At 59.7% G+C, this 23,890-nt stretch overlaps 1 protein-coding gene across 3 annotated transcripts; it reads right to left on the bottom strand.

Moving 5' to 3' along the window:
• Positions 1-1,206: 1,206 nt before the first annotated feature.
• LOC138224103 (ras and Rab interactor 1-like) lies at positions 1,207-22,297 on the bottom strand. 3 transcript variants are annotated; one of them, XM_069180445.1, is made up of 11 exons: positions 21,536-22,297; positions 13,569-13,754; positions 12,067-12,181; positions 10,118-10,190; positions 8,969-9,060; positions 8,035-8,567; positions 7,293-7,770; positions 5,345-5,650; positions 5,113-5,244; positions 4,440-4,603; positions 1,207-3,631 (listed from the first exon to the last, which is right to left on the bottom strand). In XM_069180445.1, exons 2-11 carry the CDS (start codon positions 13,752-13,754, stop codon positions 3,302-3,304), a joined length of 2,409 nt encoding a protein of 802 aa, XP_069036546.1. In that variant the 5' UTR covers positions 21,536-22,297; the 3' UTR covers positions 1,207-3,301. The 3 variants fall into 3 exon arrangements, with proteins under 3 accessions (XP_069036546.1, XP_069036547.1, XP_069036548.1); XM_069180446.1 differs by lacking the exon at positions 21,536-22,297 and adding an exon at positions 21,376-21,529; XM_069180447.1 differs by lacking the exon at positions 21,536-22,297 and adding an exon at positions 21,319-21,395.
• Positions 22,298-23,890: the final 1,593 nt, after the last annotated feature.

Genomic DNA, 23,890 nt, shown 5'->3' with positions numbered 1-23,890 from the left:
AGAGCCACCACTCCGCCCCCAGTGTGGCCACATCCCCCGAGATGTCAGTTGAGGTGATATAATAATAATTATTAAGGGTGACCCTACAGCGCAGGGCTGGGGCGCCCCGATTTTTATGAACCCCCTCTGCCCCGGTGTCACGTGTCGCAGGTGCGTGCCTAGGGCTTCACAGAGGCCCCTGTCCAGTGACTGGAAACTGCTGGAAGGAAACCAGACACCTGCCCGTGGCTTCAACACTGTACTCACCTCGAACCCGGCACTCTTGATTAACACTGATTTCTCCACACTCACACCTGCAGGAGGCTCCACAGCTGAAATGTTGTGTCTCTGCTCTTCTCTTTTCAGCACGGAATAAACCTGCACTCGTTCCTCTGCTGCCTTCTTAATGCCTCTCACAGCTGATGACTGGAAGCCTTCCCTTAATTAAGGGAACACTCACTTCTAAGGCATCTGAGAACCTCATTAGGAGCGCTGTAATTAATTAGTGCAGCTCATTAATTAGTCTGACTCTGTAACTGGGAATGTGGGCTGAGCAAAGCCCAGAGAGCCCAAGACCGCAGGGCATTGAGAACAGAAACCCTGGGGACACACATTAACCCGCTTTTGCTGTTTCACAGCCCTTAATAATCATTCCCATAATTCCTGGAGGCTGTGTGACGTCACAGGGGATTGTGGGAGGAAATGTCTTGGTGCTGTATAGGGTGTGTGTACTTCAGTTTTAATCGTTAACCCAAGACAGGAACAGGGTGTTACCCTTTGCAAAGGATGGTTTTCAGAGGCAGCAAAGCAGTGACGATCATCTGTCCATTTTCTAACCACTTCATACAATTCAGGGTCACAGGGGCAGCTGGAGCCTATCCCAGCAAGCAACGGGCGCAAGGCGGGGTCCACCCTGGACAGGACGCCAGTCCATCACGGGACACACACAGACACAGTGTTCCCAGAAGCCAATCAACCCACCAGCGTGACTGTGGGACGAAACAAATCCGGACACAGGGGAACATGCAAACTCCCCACAGACAGCACTCCAGGTTGGGAACTGAACCCAAGGCCCCAGCGCTGTGAGGCCACAGTGCTGACCACTGCACCACCCTCATTATTTAACGTAGATCACTAATTACTTTGACTAACGATCTTCCCTGTCTTGGTTGTTTTTGTACCCATATAGTAATACAGCTCCTTATTTGGAAAGAGGACAGACGCAGCTTTTAGTAGAAATATTTATTTGGGTTTTAAACTGCTTTGAACCATTCAACACCACAGCGAAACACAGAGATAATATTCCTATAAATAATGAGAGCAGCGGGAAGCCTGGGGATGCTGGGAGAGCTAGGGAGGAGCCTGGCGGCAGTATGTACACTGTGCTTTCTCCCTGGAGGAGAAAATGGCCACGGACCGCGAACACGTCGGGGGACGACCTCACCTCCGCCCAAAAACTGAGGGTCCAGTCGGACAAAGCTGAGGCTGCAGGATTCAGGCAAAGCAGAACAAATTAAAAACCCAAAGACTCCTCCCTAAAGCACAGGGTCGGAGCGTATTGATCCTCAAGAAACAAACAGGACCGGGACTGGAGACCCCCGCAGGAGAGACAGCGCTCCCCTCAGGACTGGGACTGGGGACCCCTGCAGGAGAGACAGCGCCCCCCTCAGGACTGGGACTGGAGACCCCTGTAGGAGAGACAGCGCCCCCTGCAGGACCGGGACTGGGGACCCCTGCAGGAGAGACAGCGCCCCCTGCAGGACCGGGACTGGGGATCCCTGCAGGAGAGACAGCACCCCCCGCAGGACTGGGACTGGGGACCCCTGAAGGACCAGGATTGGGGACCCCTGCAGGAGAGACAGCGCCCCCCGCAGGACTGGGACTGGGGACCCCTGCAGGAGAGACAGCACCCCCCACAGGACCGGGACTGGGGACCCCCGCTGGAGAGACAGCACCCCCCACATGACCAGGACTGGGGACCTCTGCAGGAGAGACAGCGCCCCCCTCAGGACTGGGACTGGAGACCCCTGTAGGAGAGACAGCGCCCCCTGCAGGACCGGGACTGGGGACCCCTGCAGGAGAGACAGCGCCCCCTGCAGGACCGGGACTGGGGATCCCTGCAGGAGAGACAGCACCCCCCGCAGGACTGGGACTGGGGACCCCTGAAGGACCGGGACTGGGGACCCCTGCAGGAGAGACAGCGCCCCCCTCAGGACTGGGACTGGAGACCCCTGTAGGAGAGACAGCGCCCCCCACATGACCAGGACTGGGGACCCCTGCAGGAGAGACAGCGCCCCCCACAGGACCGGGACTGGAGACCCCTGCAGGAGAGACAGCGCCCCCCACAGGACTTCAATGGCACCAGTTGTGACACATTCTCCTGGCTACTGTTAACACCCTGAAGTGTAACACACACGCGTGTCACCGGTGTGAATCAGGAGGCACAGTGCAGTCAAGGATGTACAGCAAGAAGAACTCAAGACCAGTCAGAGGTGAGAGAAGCTGCTCGGCCCATCAGCCCTGACTGGTCCGGAGTCGCTAACTGATCCCAGGAGCTCATCCAGGAAGAAGCCAGGACGCAGGCTTCCACAACAGGGCTGGACAGCTTGTTCCACTCTCCCACCACCCTCTGTGTAAAGAAGTGCCTCCAGCCGTTTGTTTTTTTGTTTTTTAACGAGGCCAAACAATTGTCTTCAACCACATGGCTGGGCAGCTCGTTCCCCACTCCCACAAACCTTTGGGTAACGACGAGCCTCCTTATCCAGGGTTATAAAGGCAGTTCTCTGGAGTTTCCTGCTCGTGCCTCGCTGTCCTCTGGGTCGACACTGCCGGTGGTCTTAGGAGAAATGCGAACGCTTTTCCTCGGGCACCGACGAGGCCAGCCCAGGGGCCTGAGGCAATGGGAAGTCGCACAGCGCCCTCTGGTGTCCACACTCCTCACCTCTGACCGCACTGTGACGCCCCCAGCCAACAGGACCCCGTTTTCCCCGGACGGCCAACGGCCCCGCAGAGCGAGCAAGTCACGTGCTGCTCCGGCACCGTGGGCTCAAGGTGCGAATTGTTCTGTTCTGGGGTATTTTCAGACCGCTCCGTTTCCAACAGCACAAGGCGCTTCGCACCCCTGGAGAGTTCAAAGGTCAGTCCGTCCTAATCGGACTCGGAATGTCCCCGGGACGGAGACCGACTCCGAAGCCCCCGGATCGCGGCTTCCCTTTGGGGGTACCACAAGGTGGGGGGTGCTTTCGGGGTTCTAGTTTTATCGGGGTGGGGGGTGAGGGGTGTAGGGGAAGGAATGGGGGGGGAGAGGGGGGTGAATCGCGGCTCAGGGGCCGGGGGACTCAGGCTGCTCCCCGAGATCCACAGCGCCCCCTCTGGTCAGCCTGCGCGCCTTGCCTGTGTCCTGGTCGCAGCGCTGGTAGGTCAGGGAGAAGCCGGCCCCCGCCTGCTGGAGGAGGTCCTGGTGCCGGGCCTGGGGGGGCAGGGTCCGGGTCTCCCCGCCGCTGCGCCAGTAGAGGGCGTAGTGCTCCGGTTCCGACACCCCGAATTTCTGGGCGCAGGCCTGTGCCAGGGTCTCCCCCGTGTCGCCGGGGCTCCAGAGCAGAGTCTTCACCGCGCTGCTCTCGCCCTCCTGGAGCAGCACCCTGACGAACCTCTGCAACAGCAGCACCCAGGCATGAGGACACCCCCACCGTACAGGGTGGGCTCTACTGCGCTGTACTGTGCTTTTACCCTGATCTCACTGGGCTCTACTGCGCTGTACTGTGCTTTTACCCCGATCTCACTGGGCTCTACTGCGCTGTACTGTGCTTTTACCCTGATCTCACTGGGCTCTACTCCACTAGGGGGGTGCACTAGATGGGGGTGCTGTAGCTCACAGTAACGGGGAGCTGCCAGGTCCCACCAGCACCAGGGAATGAGAGGCAAGTGAACACCTGTTCACCACCATCCACATGTACCATGTTTTACCCTGATCTCACTGGGCTTTGCTGCGCTTTACTGTGCTTTCACCCTGATCTCACTGGGCTTTGCTGTGCCGTACCATGTTTTACCCTGATCTCACTGGGCTTTGCTGTGCCGTACCATGTTTTACCCTGATCTCACTGGGCTTTGCTGCTCTTTACTGTGCTTTCACCCTGATCTCACTGGGCTTTGCTGTGCCGTACCATGTTTTACCCCGATCTCACTGGACTTCATAAAGAGCTTATCATAGTAAGAAACATTCTGATGTGCTGCCCTTAAAAAGTACCAACCGGAACGATGTGTGGGTGTGTGTGTGTTTGTGTGTGTGTGTGTGTGTGAGTGTGTGAGTGTGTGAGTGTGTGAGTGTGTGAGTGTGTGTGTGTGTGCGTGTGAGTGTGTGTGTGAGTGTGTGTGTGTGTGTGTGCGTGTGTGTGTGAGAGTGGGTGTGTGCACTTGTCTGTATGTGCACGTGTGTGTGTGTGCGTAGATACGCCCCTGACCTGGCTGTGCTGGGACGCCTCCTGGCTGACCTCACCGGCCCGGCGCAGGCTCCACCCCTTCAGCGCCTCCCGCGCCTCCCGTGTCAGCCCGCTCGGGGGCGGGGCCTCCGGCTGGCTCCTGATCAGCGACAGGCTGGCGTAGACGCTCGTCAGGTAGTATCCAGCTGGGGGCGGGACATGCAAGAAATGCAGGAACTTCAGCCTGACCAATCAGGGGAACCCTGTGACACGGTCAGGCCTGGCCACTGCGTCTAACTTTCACTCGGATTAAAGTGTCTCATGTGCGGGTCTGGGGACGGCAGGGCGCAGGCACCCCCAGATCCACCCTCACAGAGCTGACAGATTCCCAGCACTCTGTCTGGTGGCTACAGGAACAGGCTGTATGGGCTGTGTGAACGATCGGACGTTCACAGCTTCGGAGCCGGACAGGAGGCAGGTGGACACGACGGGGGGCCCGACGGCCTGTGGAGATGTAAATTCCACACCTCTGAGAGCCGACAGAAGCCTTTGTCTGGAGAGCTGAAACCGTGGTGTTGCATGTGGACGCACATTAGAGCAGAATAACACTGACTCATTCCAGTTTGCAGAAAATAAACCTGAACGATTGTGGCTCTTTTGGGGGGGGGGGGGGTTCTGTTCGGGACAGGCCGGGCCCGGCGGGTCTCGCTCTCACCCTCTCCCATCAGCCAGGTGGGCTCCAGCAGCTCCATCATGTACTCCACCTCCAGGGGGAGCTCAGGCAGGCCGCACTGCACCAGGACGTAGGACAGGGCCGGCAGGAACTCATCGGCGCCGCACTCCTGCCCTGCGCGGGGAGCATGGGGGAGGGTCAGACCAGCGGGGTGGCAGGAAGGGGGCGGGGGGGTGGGGTGAGAGCCCGGGGGGGGTGAGGGGGTGACACTCACCAGGGAGCGTCCTCATGGCCCTGTAGACGCACTTGCAGGCCTGCAGCAGCAGCACCACCTTGTCCACGGGCGAGTAGGCGCGCGGCATCAGCGCCAGCTTCTGGCGCACCCTCTCCACGCCGCGGGCATCCGGCACGCCCACCCGCACCCCGAAGCGCTCCAGCGCCCCCTCGCGTGCCCGCTGCAGGCTGTCGGCCATGAGCTGCGTCGAGCCGTCCTGCGCATGCAGCGCCCGCAGCGCGGTGTCCACCTGGGGCTTCAGGGGCTTCAGGACGCAGCGGTACAGGGCCTTCTCCAGGGCGAAGTCTGCAGGGAGAGAGCAGGACTACAGCTCCCACAAGACACCCCTGCAGAGAGCAGGACTACAGCTCCCACAAGACACCGCTGGAGAGAGCAGGCCTACAGCTCCCACAAGACACCGCTGGAGAGAGCAGGACTACAGCACCCACAAGACATTGCTGGAGAGAGCAGGACTACAGCTCCCACAAGACACCCCTGCAGAAAGCAGGACTACAGCTCCCACAAGACACCCCTGCAGAGAGCAGGACTACAGCTCCCACAAGACACCGCTGGAGAGAGCAGAACTACAGCTCCCACGAGACATCCCTGGAGAGAGCAGGACTACAGCACCCACAAGACACCCCTGAAGAGAACAGGACTACAGCTCCCACAAGACACCTCTGCAGAGAACAGGACTACAGCTCCCAGAAGACACCTCTGCAGAGAGCAGGCCTACAGCTCCCACAAGACACCCCTGCAGAGAGCAGGACTACAGCTCCCAGAAGACACCTCTGCAGAGAGCAGGACTACAGCTCCCACAAGACACCCCTACAGAGAGCAGGACTACAGCTCCCAGAATACACCCCTGCAGAGAGCAGGACTACAGCTCCCACAGACACCCCTGCAGAGAGCAAGACTACAGCTCCCACAAGACACCCCTGCAGAGAGCAGGACTACAGCTCCCACAAGACACCTCTGCAGAGAACAGGACTACAGCTCCCACAAGACACCCCTGGAGAGAGCAGGACTACAGCTCCCACAAGACACCCCTGCAGAGAGCAGGACTACAGCTCCAAGAAGACACCTCTGCAGAGAGCAGGACTACAGCTCCCACAAGACACCCCTACAGAGAGCAGGACTACAGCTCCCACAAGACACCTCTGCAGAGAACAGGACTACAGCTCCCACAAGACACCCCTGGAGAGAGCAGGACTACAGCTCCCACAAGACACCTCTGCAGAGAGCAGGACTACAGCTCCCACAAGACACCCCTGCAGAGAGCAGGACTACAGCTCCCACAAGACACCTCTGCAGAGAGCAGGACTACAGCTCCCACAAGACACCCCTGCAGAGAGCAGGACTACAGCTCCCACAAGACACCCCTGCAGAGAGCAGGACTACAGCTCCAAGAAGACACCTCTGCAGAGAGCAGGACTACAGCTCCCACAAGACACCCCTACAGAGAGCAGGACTACAGCTCCCACAAGACACCCCTGCAGAGAGCAGGACTACAGCTCCCACAGACACCCCTGCAGAGAGCAGGACTACAGCTCCCACAGACACCCCTGCAGAGAGCAGGACTACAGCTCCCACAAGACACCTCTGCAGAGAACAGGACTACAGCTCCCACAAGACACCCCTGCAGAAAGCAGGACTACAGCTCCCACAAGACACCCCTGCAGAGAGCAGGACTACAGCTCCCACAAGACACCCCTGCAGAAAGCAGGACCACAGCTCCCAAAAGACTTCTCATCTCTTTTCAGCAGGGAATAAACCCATTACTTGTTCCATTAAATTCTTACTGTTGTTCACCAATCCCGGGACAGGAACAGTGCGCAGTTGTGCGTACGTGTGTGTGTGTGTGCACCTGTGTGTGCTCAGTTTGGTGTTGCCCGCTGGTTTTGAGGCTCGACTCCTGCCCCCCCCCGCCCGCGGGCACGCTGGGTACCTTTCTCCTCGTCGGGCAGCAGGGTCTCGATGGGGGGCTGCAGCTCGCCGCACTCCAGCAGGAAGCTCTTGGCCTGCGTGAGGAAGAGCCGCAGCCCCTGCAGCAGGGCGCCGCCGGAGCCCGGCCCCTCCCGGCCCTCCCGCTGCGCCCGCAGGAAGTCCTGCACCAGCGCGCCGAAGGCCGTGCGCCGGTCGCGGGACAGCTCCTCCGCCAGCCGCGCCACGCGCTTCTCGGGGGCGAAGAAGGACATGAAGGCGGCGCTCATCTTGCGCAGCGCGGAGGCGGGCTGGCGGGCCAGCGGGGCGGCCGGCGAGCTGGTGCCCCTCACCAGCGGGGGGCGCTGCTCCGCGCTCTCCTCCGCCTCCTCCAGGCTGCTCAGGGAGCTGCTGCTGTCCAGCTCGCTGAGAGACGGGGCGCGGCGGCGCTCCAGGGCCAGCGCCCCCTCCCCGGCGCCGTCGTCGGGGGCCTCCTCCCTGCCCTGGGACAGGGGGCACAGCGGGGGAGGTCAGCGCGCGGGGGTACAGAGCCCCCATTTCCATCACGACACGCCCCAACCCCCCCTCCCCCCTTGCTGTCGATACCCTCCCCCTACCAGCAGGGGGCGACCCCATATCCCTGCCCACTCCCTCTCCACCTGCGCCCCTGTTTCCGTGCAGACACCTCACCCCCCCCGGTGTCACCCCCATTCTTACAGCCCAGGCTACCCTGGAAGCCCCCCCCACCCCCAGACGGGGGGCAGTACCTGCAGCAGCGTTCGGGGCATCTGGTACCCCTCCTCCTCCTCGGCGGTGGGGGACAGGGTGGACCGGCCCCGCAGGAGCGCCCCCACCACGGCCCCCCTCAGGAAGAGGGCGCCGGGCTGCATGTAGTCCGAGGCGTCGTCCCCGTCCCCGGGGGGCCCCTGGGGGTCCAGGCGGGGGGCGCCCTTGGCCAGCAGCGGGGGCGGGGGCGGTGGGGCGGCCGGCGGCGAGGACAGCGGGCTGGACGTCTCCGTGGAGACGCGCACCTTCAGGCTGCGCTTGAACTGGTGCCTCTTCAGCAGCGCCCCCCGGCCGGGGGGCTCCTGCAGGAAGAGGGGGTTCAGGAAGCACAGCGCCCCCCGGCCGGCGCCGCAGTCCAGCTCCAGGGGGCTGCGCGTCCGGATCGGGCAGAACTCCTGCAGGAGGGAGGGGGCCTCTGGGGGCGTGGCGCAGTCCTGGGGCGCCGGGGGGGGCGGCTCGGCCGGCGGGGGCCCGTTGCGGGGACCCCGGAAGTTCAGGGGCGAGCTCCAGAACTCTGGGGGCGGGAAAGAGCCGGACATCAGGGGCAGGAGAGGCGGACACGGGGCAGGACTGCAAGAACAACCCCCCCCCCCCCCACAGGCCCAGAGCTGCACAGCCCCCTCCATCACAACACCATGAGGAGGGACACAGGGAGAGGGGGTGAGAGGGGGTGAGACAGGGAGAGGCAGTGAGAGGGGGTGAGACAGGGAGAGGGAGTGAGAGAGAGTGAGACAGGGAGAGGGGGTGAGAGGGGGTGAGACAGGGAGAGGGAATGAGAGGGAGTGAGACAGGGAGAGGCGGTGAGAGGGGGTGAGACAGGGAGAGGCAGTGAGAGGGGTGAGACAGGGTGAGGGAGTGAGAGGGAGTGAGACAGGGTGAGGGAGTGAGAGGGGGTGAGACAGAGTGAGGACCTACCCACGCCCATGTGTGAAATGGACTCCAGCTGCTTGTGCGAGGTTGCCTTGGCGATGGCCTCGGGGAGCTCCAGGGTGAAGGGCAGCACATCCCTGCAGTGAGAGCAGGAGTCAGACCATCCCACCCACACCCCACCCACACATCCCACACACACCCCACCCACACATCCCACACACACCCCACCCACACATCCCACACACACCCCACCCACACATCCCACACACACCCCACACACACCCCACATCCCACCCACACCCCACCCACACATCCCACACACACCCCACACACACCCCACATCCCACCCACACCCCACCCACACATCCCACACACACCCCACCCACACATCCCACACACACCCCACCCACACATCCCACACACACCCCACACACACCCCACATCCCACCCACACCCCACCCACACACCCCACCCACAGCCCACACCCACACCCACACCCACATCCCACCCACACCCCACCCACACATCCCACACACACCCCACCCCCACATCCCACCCACACCCCACCCACACATCCCACACACACCCCACACACACCCCACCCACACATCCCACACACACCCCACCCACACACCCCACCCACACATCCCACACACACCCCACCCACACCCCACATCCCACAGACATCCCACACACACCCCACCCACACCCCACCCACACCACACACACCACACACACACACCACACACACACACCCCACACACACACCCCACACACACACCCCACACACACCCACACCCACACCCACATCCCACAGACATCCCACCCACAGCCCACCCACACCACACACACACCACACACACATCCCACCTACACATCCCACCCACATCCGGAGAGAGACAGACCCTCGCTCCGGACCTGCGGCCGGTACCGGACGGGAGAGAGACAGACCCTCGCTCCGGACCTGCGGCCGGTACCGGACGGGAGAGAGACAGACCCTCGCTCCGGACCTGCGGCCGGTACCGGACGGGAGAGTGCCCAAGCCCCGAGCCCGGTCTGTCCGGACCTGCGGCCGGTACCGGACGGGAGAGAGACAGACCCTCGCTCCGGACCTGCGGCCGGTACCGGACGGGAGAGTGCCCAAGCCCCGAGCCCGGGCTGTCCGGACCCGCGGTCAGTGACCGAGACCCTCACCTGCTGATGCAGTAGAAGGCGATGAGCCGGCACAGGTCTGGGAAGCTGATGGCTGAGCTCTCCAAGGAGAAGGCTGCAAGACAGGGCAGGCGGGGGACTCAGACTGGGGGGGGTCCGGACGGGGGGGGGCATGTAGAGGGCAGGGATAATGAACCCAAGAGCCGAGGGGAAACGAGAGACTTTATTCAGATCCAGAAACGGGTGGATCTGGAGGGACAGAGAGACGAGATCAGACAGAGGCAGCCTCTCTGTCCCTGGCGGTTTGATTCAGCTAGACTGTTTATCATACTAATTAAGGTTCACGTATCACGTAATTAATGCATCAAATTAATTAACGGAGCAAGCAGAGATGGAGACACTAGAAATTATGGGATGCCAGGATTTATGGGCTAGGAAGTGGAACTGTGCCAAAGTCACAGAAGCTGCTTGTCTCGAGCAGTGTCTTATATCGTCAACAGAGCTATAACTAACAGTTTACGTCAAGGGCAATGACACAGGTGTCTTACTGCGCATTGTGAATGGAACTTCATAAACAGGAAGCAGAGCTGGAAAACCTGTCAGCTGCTTCAGCCGTCTAGCTTTGTGAAACGGTCACATGTCCCGTAACAGGGAGAAAAAGCAGAGACAGAATTCAAGATGGACAGGCAGGAGAAGCAGAGAGATTTTAGGAAAGAGAGACAGAAGAAGCAGAGAGATTTAAATTAGAATTAAAGATGTAGAGACAGAGAAAGCAGAGACAGGTCTTAGGATGGACCGGCAGGAGAAGCAGAGAAAGATCTAAGGATGGACAGACAGGAGAAGAAGAGTCAGATTCAAGGATGGACAGAGAAGAAGAGACAGATCTAAAGATGGACAGACAGGAGAAGAAGAATCAGATCTAAAGATGGACAGACGGAAGAAGCAGAGTCAGATTCAAGGACGGACAGACAGGAGAAGAAGAGACAGATCTAAGGATGGACAGACAGGAGAGGAAGAGTCAGATCTAAAGATGGACAGACAGGAGAAGAAGAGACAGATCTAAGGATGGACAGACAGGAGAAGAGACAGATCTAAGGATGGACAGACAGAAGAAGCAGAGACAGATCTAAGGATGGACAGACAGGAGAAGCAGAGTCAGATTCAAGGATGGACCGGCAGGAGAAGCAGAGACAGATCTAAGGATGGACAGACAGGAGAAGAAGAGTCAGATTCAAGGATGGACAGAGAAGAAGAGACAGATCTAAAGATGGACAGACAGGAGAAGAAGAATCAGATCTAAAGATGGACAGACGGAAGAAGCAGAGTCAGATTCAAGGATGGACCGGCAGGAGAAGCAGAGACAGATCTAAGGATGGACAGACAGGAGAAGAAGAGTCAGATTCAAGGATGGACAGAGAAGAAGAGACAGATCTAAAGATGGACAGACAGGAGAAGAAGAATCAGATATAAAGATGGACAGACGGAAGAAGCAGAGTCAGATTCAAGGACGGACAGACAGGAGAAGAAGAGACAGATCTAAGGATGGACAGACAGGAGAGGAAGAGTCAGATCTAAAGATGGACAGACAGGAGAAGAAGAGACAGATCTAAGGATGGACAGACAGGAGAAGAGACAGATCTAAGGATGGACAGACAGAAGAAGCAGAGACAGATCTAAGGATGGACAGACAGGAGAAGCAGAGTCAGATTCAAGGATGGACAGACAGGAGAAGCAGAGACAGATATAAGGATGGACAGACAGGAGAAGAAGAGGCAGACCTAAGGATGGACAGACAGGAGAAGCAGAGACAGATCTAAGGATGGACAGACAAGAGAAGAACAGACAGATCTAAGGATGGACAGACAGGAGAAGAAGAGGCAGATCTAAGGATGGACAGACAGGAGAAGCAGAAGCACAGATAAACTGAGATGCAGACGCGGAGACACAGACAGAGAGAGGCCCCAGGTGCCTGCCGCCCGCCCCGCACTCACTGGAGCCCTCTGCGCGGATGATGAACTGCTTGACGAAGGAGGGCGTGCTGTCGTCCGCCAGCCGCACACACAGCACCTTCTTCTGAGACGTGTTGGACTTCCGCACCAGGAAGGTCTGCACGGGGACAAGCACAGCTCGAGAGACCCGTCCCCCAGCGTCCCCGCGTCCCCGAGACTTACGCACCCGCCGGGCTCTCGTGCAGCCTGACCTCTCGAGGTCCAATACGGAGATCTGCCCGAAGCATCACAGGACACTGTCCTAAAGTCCTGTGAGGCCCCCCCCCCCCCCATTAACCTTTAACCCCTCTCCCGCTCCTTGTGAGCTCTCCCAGCAGGCACCTCTCCGAGGTCTGGATCAGGGGTTCCCTGTCCTGGTGCTGGACACCCCCACACCTGCTCGACTGTGTCCGGTTACTCGGTCTGCCCCCTCACTGCCGCGACAATGATCAGATGAATCCGAACGGCTCCTTACGGGTCCCACACCTGCAGCTGGGGCTGGGGCTGCTGTATTTCGCCAGTGGAGTAAGATCCCAGCCCTGGGACCAGAGGCCAAGTGCAGATGCTCCAGCGACGCAGCTGCTGAGGGGCCGTCAGGCTGCAGGTATCGCCTGAGGGAGGGGGGCAGTGGAGACCAGCAGGGGGGGGGTCAGCAGGACCAGTATCGGGAAGCCACAGCTCCAGACCAAGAGGGCAGGGATGCCCAATTAGCTCTTTAATGACAGTATCGGCCCGGAAACAATTAAGGAGCCGCAGGTGGAGCAGGTTGGAGATCAGAGTGGATCGGAATGAAGCAGAACTGAGCGGAGTGCATCGGAACGGATCGGAATGGATCAGAGTGGATCGAAGCGGATCGGAGTGGATCAGAATGGATCGGAGCGGATCAGAGTGGATCAGAGTGGACCGGAGCAGAAAGGATCGAAGCAGATCAGAGTGGATCAGAGTGGATTGGAATGGATCGAAGCAGATCAGAGTGGATCAGAGTGGACCGGAGCAGAAAGGATCGAAGCAGATCAGAGTGGATCAGAGTGGATTGGAATGGATCGAAGCAGATCAGAGTGGATCAGAGTGGACCGGAGCAGAAAGGATCGAAGCAGATCAGAGTGGATCAGAGTGGATTGGAATGGATCGAAGCAGATCAGAGTGGATCAGAGTGGACCGGAGCAGAAAGGATCGAAGCAGATCAGAGTGGATCAGAGTGGATTGGAATGGATCGAAGCAGATCAGAGTGGATCAGAGTGGACCGGAGCAGAAAGGATCGAAGCAGATCAGAGTGGATCAGAGTGGATTGGAGTGGATCAGAGTGGACAGGAGCAGAAAGGATCGAAGCGGATCGGAGTGGATCAGAATAGATCGGAGTGGATCAGAGTGGACAGGAGCAGAAAGGATCGAAGGGGATCGGAGTGGATCAGAATGGATTGGAGTAGATCAGAGTGGATCAGAGTGGACCGGAGCAGAATGGATGGAAGCAGATCAGAGTGGATGGCCCCCCCCCGGCGCCTCACCCCCGGCGGCTCCCTCTGCAGGATGTGCAGGGCGGTGGCGGAGTTGACGGACAGCTGCAGCCAGACGGGGTGGGTGAGCAGGAGGCGGTCCAGCACGCTGATGCTCCTCAGGGAGCCCCTGTGCGCGGGCCGCGGCTCCGCGGGCTGCTGGGGCTCGGGGTAGTCGTACACAGGCTCCTCCTGCATCTGGGACACAGGGCACACAGGCGGCACTGAGCTGGGGCACCAGGGGCTGCTGTCAGGACACCAGGGACTGCTGTTCACAAAGGGTGGCGGGAGTGTGGAGCAAAGAGGACAGCAGTCCATCACAGGACACACACACACACCCCGGACAGGACAGCAGTCCATCTCAGGACACACACACACCCCGGACAGGACAGCGGTCCATCACAGGACACACACAGCCTGAACAGGACAGCAGTCCATCTCAGGACACACACACACCCTGGACAGGAGAACGGTCCATCTCAGGACATACACACACCCCGGACAGGACAGCAGTCCATCTCAGGACACACACACACACCCCGGACAGGACAGCAGTCCATCTCAGGACACACACACACCCTGGACAGGAGAACGGTCCATCTCAGGACACACACACACCCCGGACAGGACAGCAGTCCATCTCAGGACACACACACACCCTGGACAGGAGAACGGTCCATCTCAGGACACACACACACCCCGGACAGGACAGCAGTCCATCACAGGACACACACACACACCCCGGACAGGACAGCAGTCCATCTCAGGACACACACACCCCGGACAGGACAGCAGTCCATCTCAGGACACACACACACCCTGGACAGGAGAACGGTCCATCTCAGGACACACACACAACCCGGACAGGACAGCAGTCCATCACAGGACACACACACACACCCCGGACAGGACAGCAGTCCATCTCAGGACACACACACCCCGGACAGGACAGCAGTCCATCTCAGGACACACACACACCCTGGACAGGAGAACGGTCCATCTCAGGACACACACACACCCCGGACAGGACAGCAGTCCATCACAGGACACACACACACACCCCGGACAGGACAGCAGTCCATCTCAGGACACACACACACCCTGGACAGGACAGCAGTCCATCTCAGGACACACACACACCCTGGACAGGACAGCGGTCCATCACAGGACACACACACCCTGGACAGGACAGCGGTCCATCTCAGGACACACACACCCTGGACAGGACAGCGGTCCATCACAGGACACACACACCCTGGACAGGAGAGCGGTCCATCTCAGGACACACACACACCCTGGACAGGACAGCGGTCCATCACAGGACACACACACACACTGGACAGGACAGTGGTCCATCACAGGACACACACACATTGGACAGGACAGCGGTCCATCACAGGACACACACACACACTGGACAGGACAGCGGTCCATCTCAGGACACACACACACACTGGACAGGACAGCGGTCCATATCAGGACACACACACACCCTGGACAGGACAGCGGTCCATCTCAGGACACACACACACCCTGGACAGGACAGCAGTCCATCTCAGGACACACACACACCCTGGACAGGACAGCGGTCCATCTCAGGACACACATTCTTTTAAAGAAAGGGGAACAGGCAGATCTTGGCTAATCACACGTTTGTTTCTCCAGAAGCTATATTTGCCTCACCCTCCTTCCTCTGAACCGCGGTGAACTCCGAGCTCTTCCTCTTTCGGAAATCTGAGTCACGCCGCGCGTGACTTCTCCCCCGCGGCCCTCCCACCCCACCCCACGCCCCGCCCCCCGTCGGAACCCGGGATTCCCCGGAGCGGCACGAGGAACAGACACTGGACGATCCCGATTCCCTGGGCTCTTCCATACCGTCCGGGATTCGGGAAAAGCGAACCTGCCCAGAACTAGTCTCGCCAAGTGATGGCACAGCCAGGAGAGGACTTGAGTGTCTTCCTGAAGACTCAGTACAGGGGGAACCGGTCAGGAAGTGAGGAGCAGAGGCTCTAGAGGAAGGGCACAAACGATAAGGAGGCCTGGAATGACCCGTCCGGGTCTCCTGCCGGACCCCGACAGCTGGCTCCGGCCGATCCTCGTCCGCCAGCATCGGACCGCCGAGCTGACCCGGGCCACTGCGCAAGTGACTCTAAACCCGGGGCGGCACGGGGTCAGCGTCGCTGCCTTTCAGCGCCGGGGGGCCCCGGGTCCGATTCCGGGCCTGGGGTGCTGTCTGCGTGTTGTCTCCTCCAGGCGCTCCGGTTTCCCAGGCGGGTTAGTGAGCTTCTGGGAACACCGGCGGCCCCGGTGAGAGTGTGTGTCTGCGTGTGCTGCTGGGAGAGGCCCTCCCTCTCCCCGGAGACCCTGAACTGGAGGGAGAGGTCAGGAAGCGGACGGCCGACACTATAACAGAGAGTGCAGCGATGCACAGAACTGGAAAGCAGTGGCGCCAAGGCGCTCACCTCCACCTGTCTGACGCGACGCCTCTCTCTCCCATCGCTGTGGGGAGGGGCGTGCGGCACGGGCTGAGATCGCCTGGAGCGAGCCCCGGACCCCCCCCGGGAAGCCTCCCAGTCCCGCCGGGCTAATAATAAACCCGCCATCTGGCCGGCGCGTCAGCGCACACGCGCGCCAGGACACCCACCGATCGAGCGCAGGCGAGGAAGAAGCGGCCGTCCAGATAAGGAAACCGAAGAGGACGCGCGGGGGTGGGAGATATAAAAAAAAAACCCGGCGGCCTCGAGACGCGACTGGGGCTTTTTTTCGGCTCGGGGGGTGCCGGGGGTGCCGGCCGGCGTGGGACAGCGCCCCTTCCATTACGTCTTCGGCACCCGTTAAAAGTTTGTTTCTGGGGGGGGAGGGAGGAAAAATAAAGCGAGCAGAGCCCATCTGGGCTTCGGAGCGCCCGCCCGCCCGAGCTCTCAGAACTCCGAGTGGCGGCTGTGTGGGGGCCGCCGATCCCTTCTCCTGCAGAACAGCAGATGGTTGCCATGGAGACTGAGGCCTACACATCCTCCCCAGTCCTCCCACTCGGTTGCCAGCCTGCCCCACCCTGAGAGAGAGGCTTTCGGGGAGGGGGAGGAGGGGAGCAGGCCGGGACCTGTTGGCACGGCAGGGAGTGACGAGTGATTTATTTTTATGTGTTTAGTTGTTCAGACCTAAAACAACCCCTTCTGCCCCCCCCCAAACACACACACACACACACACACACACACACACACACACACACACACACACACTTCCCTCTTTTACAAGGGAGACTTTCTGTTTTTCTGGGCCGAGAACTTGGCGTCAAACCTTGTGCTTGCTTCGGTAGAAGGTGGCAAAATCTTAAAATCCTGAAAATCTTCAAGCACAAACTCTGAAAATCTGCAAAAAAGGGTACACGCACCCCACGTTCATTTCCTCGTCCGCGGGAGGAAGATGGAGGTTCAAAAACAAATAAAGAAAAAGTTGGAAAAGTCCCCCGTGTGAGACTCACTGCCAGGCGAACTTTGACCCCGCTTGATCCGACCAGAAGAAAGTTCCCAGGCGGGCCATGGTTTCTCCCGAGTTTATCCCACATAGTTTAACCCAAGAGGAAGGCAGGAGGGCAGGATTCCTTGGAACACGCTTCCCAGCCATGCAGTCAAAGCGCATCTCCCTGGATTCTCCCAAGAAACAGCTGGAGGAGATTTCATTCTTGACTGCCAACGTGTCTTGCGTTCCATGAATTTTGTTTGCACACACGCAGAAAAGGGAAGAGGAATGAGTTCTGATCTCCACGGACTTCGCTCCACACACGCGGAAAGGAAGAAGGAATGGCGGCTCATCCAGGACTGAGAACAGGTGGCTCTTCTTTACACAAAGAGTGGTGGGAGTCTGGAACCGAAATCCCCCCTCCTCCCTGGGCTTCGCCACACTGGAGCCGACTGCGCTGGATCTGTTGAGGACGAGACCCTCGGGCCAGCGGGCCCCTGGACGCTCCCAGACGGCTGAGGGAGCTGCTGTCCCCCCGAATCCCAGTGAAGCCGTTCCGCTGTTCTGCAGCTTAACCAGATCCGCATGGTTCTACTCACCCCCCCCCATCGCCCCCGCCCCCCAGCTCCAGCACAGCACCCACACTGCACTCTGCTCGCCATCGAGACGCCTGCCTTTTACACACGCCTTTGTGCTTTTACCCTGATCTGACTGGGCTCTACTGCGCTGTACCGTGCTTTTACCCCGATCTCACTGGGCTCTACTGCACTGGACTGTGCTTTTACCCCGATCTCACTGGACTCTACTGCGCTGTACTGTGCTTTTACCCTGATCTCACTGGGCTCTACTGCACTGTGCTGTGCTTTTACCCCGATCTCACTGGGCTCTACTGCGCTGTACCGTGCTTTTACCCTGATCTCACTGAGCTTTACTGCACTGGAGTGTGCTTTTACCCTGATCTCACTGGACTCTACTGCGCTGTACTGTGCTTTTACCCTGATCTCACTGGGCTCTACTGCACTGTGCTGTGCTTTTACCCCGATCTCACTGGGCTCTACTGTGCTGTACTGTGCTTTTACCCCGATCTCACTGGGCTCTACTGCGCTGGACTGTGCTTTTACCCTGATCTCACTGGGCTCTACTGCGCTGTACTGCGCTTTTACCCTGATCTCACTGGGCTTGACTGCGCTTTTACCCTGATCTCACTGGGCTCTACTGCGCTGGACTGTGCTTTTACCCCGATCTCACTGGGCTCTTCTGCGCTGGTCTGTGCTTTTACCTTGATCTCACTGGGCTCTACTGCGCTGTACTGTGCTTTTACCCTGATCTCACTGGGCTCTACTGCGCTGTACTGAGCTTTTTCCCTGATCTCACTGGGCTCTACTGCGCTGGTCTGTGCTTTTACCCTGATCTCACTGGGCTCTACTGCACTGTACTGTGCTTTTACCCTGATCTCACTGGGCTCTTCTGCGCTGGTCTGTGCTTTTACCCTGATCTCACTGTTTATAGCACAGCGAACTTGTCCAGGGCTGCAGACACATACTGCCCACTCTCTGCGCTCAGCTGGTGTCCAGTCAGCCGGCGTCGACAGTCACGTTGAATTGCACACCGAAGCAGGTGGGTGGGTGGGTGGGGGTGTGTGTGTGTGCTGGCAAAAGGAAGGAAAACGAATGTGCGCGTTGCGCAGTTGGCTGAGAAAGACTGAGCAGTCTCTCCCTCCAGAGCCCTCACAGCCAGACTTGCCCGCAAAACACAAACAAACCACAAGTTCAGAACAGGATGACATCTAACAGAGCGAAACCCAGACTCGACCGCTTTGCGGCTGCAGACGCGCGGAGGGGGGGGGTCCCTGGGGCCCCCCAGTCCCGGGCAGCTCTCCAGCGCCACCCGCAGGACAACCGGGGCGCTCGGATTCCGCGACTCCCGCTGGGAGAGCAAGCACAGCCCACGCGCAGCTCCTCTTATGTAACCTGCCGAGCAGCTGAGAGAGGAAGGCGAGAGAGCTAAAAAAAGGCACTAACTCACTCGCACCCCCTCACCCTGACTCCCCGAGTCTCACATCCCACTGGAGGGGCTGGGATAACCCCCTGGGACCGGGGCGTGATCCCTGCTGCCCGATGGGACTCCGCAGCGGAGCAGCCGTGGATGAGCTATCCCAGTTCATCCGGAGCAGGGAGAGACACGGATATCCCGCCAGCTATCCGGCTCGCCTCTCTCTCCCCTCTGCCCATCGCCTCCTCCGTCCGATTCTTCCGGCTCAGGGTCACGGGGGAGCTGGGGTCTATCCCAGCAAGCAACGGGCGCAAGGCCAGTCCATCCCAGGACACACACACACTACACACTCACTCACACACTCACACACTCACTCACACACTCACACACACTCACACACTCACTCACACACTCACTCACACACTCACACACACTCACACACTCACACACACTCACACACTCACACACTCACACACTCTCACACTCTCACACTCTCACACACACACACACTCACACACTCACACACTCACACACACTCACACACTCACTCACACTCTCACACACTCACACACTCACACACACTCACACCGGGGCCAGCTTTCCCAGGAACCAATTAACCCACCAGCATGTCTTTGGACTGTGGGGGGGGAGAACATGCAAACTCCACACAGACAGTACCCCAGGCCCCAGAATTGAACTCGAGACCCCGAGAGGCACCACTACTCAGAGCCCGGACCTGGTCCTGCGGGGTCCAGCCCGTTACGGACCCGGCTTTAGTGATTCAGGAGCCCCCAGGCTTCCCCTGGATGTGAAGGACCAGCAGGCCCAACGAGAGGGGGGTCTGGACTCGCGGCGATCTGGGGTGGGGTCTCCCGCTCGGGCGCTCCGGGGACAGCCCCAACCCCGGATCTGTTTATATCAGCACAGCGGGCTGCGCAGAGGACGACGCCACCCCAGCGTGCTCGCTGGCCAGCAGCTAATTAACGGCTTTGCTAAAGCCCGCGATCACGGGGCGCCGTCCACCTCCCCGGAGGCAGGAGTCACCTCTCCTCTCCTCTCCTCTCCTCTCCTCGGAGTCAGACGGGCGGAGGCCAGGCACGGGGCTCGGAGGCCCGGGATCAGGCGCGTGCGGGACACCCCCCCTTGGGAATGGTACGAGCCCCGCAGGAGTCCCCCACGCCACACCTGGGGAAGGCTGCGCAGCCGAAAGGGGGTGTTTACTCCCCTCTCTCCCCAGCAGGGAATAAACCCGCACCCTGCTCCTCTGCAGCCTGCGCCTGCTGACGCAGACCCCTGCTTGAACTGCTGTATATATATACACACCATGTACATTATATACACTATGTACATTATATACATTATATACACTATATACACCATGTACATTATATACACTATACACACTATGTACATTATACATGCAGATGTATGCGAAAAGGGGAACGTTGCAAAACGAGAACTCGAACCCCACAAGTCATCAGGTTCCCCCAGCGATCCCCGCTGAGAGACCTGCCCGGGTCAACTGGACCGAACCCGTTCTCTCCTCCTGAGCGCCCGGTAAAACGCGTGGAGTGACGGTGTATTGATCCGTCCTGGGCTTCGGATCTGCCCCGCGCGACCCTGCGGCACGTTAACAGTATATCGACACCGGGGCGCAGGGCAGCGTCCCCCCCAGTTTCGAACACAGTCGTTTCGGTGACGTTTGATTGACACATCGATCGGCCAGACTTCACTGCCGGTGCTCAAAACGCGAGACCCGCGAGAGAGGCTTGAACGGATCCGGCCACAGCTAAGAGCTCTGCCGACCGGGGTCGATCTGTCTATCGTCAGACCTGTCCCGCCGACGGGATTCTTCGATGCTCTGAGATCTTTGCTAAAAAGCGCTGTCCGTTAACAGCGCATCCTGCCTGACCGCCACTGTCTCCCTGCCTCACTGCCTCAATGTCTCACTGTCCCCCTGCCTCAATGTCTCACTGTCTCCCTGCCTCATGTCTCACTGTCTCACTGTCTCCCTGCCTCACTGCCTCAATGTCTCACTGTCTCCCTGCCTCAATGTCTCACTGTCTCCCTGCCTCACTGCCTCAATGTCTCACTGTCTCCCTGCCTCAATGTCTCACTGTCTCAGTGTCTCGGTATCTCACTGTCTCCCCGTGTCCGGCTGAAAGATGAAGTCACCCAGCGTGACACCGGTACCTGTTGGTTACTCTTGCAGGAGCGACACTTGCAGAACCGCGCGTCCCCTGTCCACAGGTGTGCGCGGGGGAGACGGAGAGAGGTTTCCACCTCGACACACACACACACACTTACTTACTCTCCCCGGAGATTCGCTCCTTGATGTCCGGCTTCGCCTGTGCCTTTAATTTCCTACCTGCGTGACCCCCCTCCGCCGCCGCCTCCCAGCACCTACTGCCGCCTCAGTCCGGGCGAGTCTGCGCCTGTGCCCGGCTGCCCGTCCCGGGGAGACTCCGCATTCCGGAGGCGCTGCGGAGCCCCAGAAAGTCACGTCGCCAACTGCCGGTGGGACCTACCTTCGCGGCTGTCGGGGCACTGGCGGGGGTGCCGCTGGGGGGACTCGGGAGAGGCTCGCTGGTCGCTGTCCTAGCGCCTTTCCATGCCGGCGAAGGGCGGCGAGACGCGAGCCGGTCGGGAAGCTCTCGTCCGAGTGACGCGAGAGACCTCGATAAAGTCGTGATTCAGGCTTTGCTCACTCCTCGGCTCCCCTGCGTCTGCACTCCTCTTAACTCGCTCGCTTCCTGATGTCAGCGTCAAACTTTTTTTTTTTTACAGTTGGGATCAGGTCGGAGTTGAGCAGCGCGCATGCTCGCCGGCAGCCCGTGTCTGTCTGATCCCCCTGCGAGAGAAGATATTTCTACAAAAAAAAAAGAAAAAAAAACACCCCCGTACAACACCGACTGCCGTGCGTTCAAGGGATTCAGACGCAAGAGGAAGAAAGAGGAGCTGGACTTTTTTTCCTTCCAAAATGGAATAGTAATAAGACAGTATATTATCAGTACCGGAAGATGTCTGTATCTTGAACTTTATTGGCGTGGCCGATGAATCGGCGCTGCCAAATAATCAGTTGTTATAACAATTGTCGATCCTAATTCATTTACATTGATAGGCATTTAGGACAGTTCCAATGTTAACGTGTGAGAGACTCGCTCTCTGCTGCGCGGATCACACGCTGGGCCGCGGCTCGGTCGAGTCTCCTCTCTTGTAGGACTGGGTTCTGATTCTGGCAGGTGTGGGAATTCTGGGTTGAAAGTTGTGAGCCCGTCCTCTCTGGACAGCCAGGTCTGCCTGTGTCCAGGCTGTGGTCACTGAGCCTGTCCTCTCTGGACAGCCAGGTCTGCACGTGTCCAGCGTGTGTGTCCAGGCTGTGGTCACTGAGCCTGCCCTCTCTGGACAGCCATGTCTGCCTGTGTCCACTGTGTGTGTCCAGGCTGTGGTCACTGAGCCTGCCCTCTCTGGACAGCCATGTCTGCCTGTGTCCACTGTGTGTGTCCAGGCTGTGGTCACTGAGCCTGTCCTCTTAGCCATGTCTGCCTGTGTCCAGTGTCTGTGGCCAGGCTGTGGTCACTGAGCCTGTCCTCTCTGGACAGCCAAGTCTGCCTGTGTCCAGTGTCTGTGGCCAGGCTGTGGTCACTGAGCCTGTCCTCTGGGCAGCCAGGTCTGCTCATGTCCAGTGTCTGGCCAGCCTGCTGGCTGTGACTGGGATCCTGACAGCTGAGCAGACTGGACACTCAACATAAAATAAATCCAGGTTAAGAACAAACAGTAGTCCTAGACCTGCACCAGTCCGTATAGACACATCTCACCCCGGCCCGGCTCCTAATTCAACAGCCCCACACAGGGAACGGTCAAGGGACCGTGGGCCCGCTAGTGCTACCAGCCTGTCCCAGGAGTGCGCCCGCCCCCCGGGACCCGGGCCGGAGACCCTGAGGGGACAGGCCCGGCTCGCCTCCTGCGTCGTGCTGGCGGAGAGAGGGGGTGGGGGGGGTTGGTGACTCACCGGCGCCAGCCCTGTGGCTCAAGAGCCCTGCACAGCCACTCCACAGCCGCGCGCGGGCGCGAGAGAGAGAGAGAGAGGCTGGCGGAGTGACCCCCCTGCAGAGGGAGCCCTTAGTTAAACCAACGAGCCGGCTGACCCAGGCCAACTGCGCCGTCCGAGAAAGCACCACACACACAGGCAGCACATCCAACCACGGGAAATCCCATCACAACAATCGATCGATAGATAGTGGGGGGGGGACATTTCCAGACATGCATCGAGGGGCTTTCCTGCGGTCTTCTCCTGCCTGTTCGGACCTGGATGGGATTGGAATCTGGTGCCCCTGATCGGGACTATGGCTGCCTGAGACCGCTGGGGATACGGTACTGAGCAGTGGTTTGAAGTGGACTCACGGGCTCGGGGCAGGAGGTCCGATGAAACCCCCCTTGCTGGGTCGGCCGAGGGAGCCCAGCTCTGCCCCCGGAACCGGGCCTGCCTGACGGTGGTGTCAGGCCCGCCTGCGTGGAACAGTGGAGCAGAAGCACCGGTCTGTCGGGGGGGGGGGGGGGGTCGGCCACTCGCACCAGCCTGCCGGCCCTGGGGGGGTGTGGCCCCGTGGTGTGTCCTGCGGCGGCCCCCGGGGGGGCGGGGGGGGGTGTGCCACAGACCACAGGCTTGTGGGCAGGCCCAGGCGGAACAGCAGCAGTCCAGCAGGGCCGCGGGGCTCGGCCGCGGACGATGGTGGGGCTGGCAGGCGGCGGCCGCTCAGGACGGAGGCGCTGAGCTTGGCTTGTTGACTCAAGCGGACGCCTGCCGCCCGCGTGAGCTCATCGCAAGCACGCTGCCCACTCCGCTCCAAGCGAGTTAGGGGGGCAGCTTGCCCACAGAGGCG

This window comes from Lepisosteus oculatus, chromosome 18 (genome assembly GCF_040954835.1).
Source record: "Lepisosteus oculatus isolate fLepOcu1 chromosome 18, fLepOcu1.hap2, whole genome shotgun sequence".
Taxonomy (NCBI): domain Eukaryota; kingdom Metazoa; phylum Chordata; class Actinopteri; order Semionotiformes; family Lepisosteidae; genus Lepisosteus; species Lepisosteus oculatus.
The sequence above is the reverse complement of the archived record's forward strand: the minus strand, read 5'-3'. Positions and strand labels throughout refer to the sequence as shown.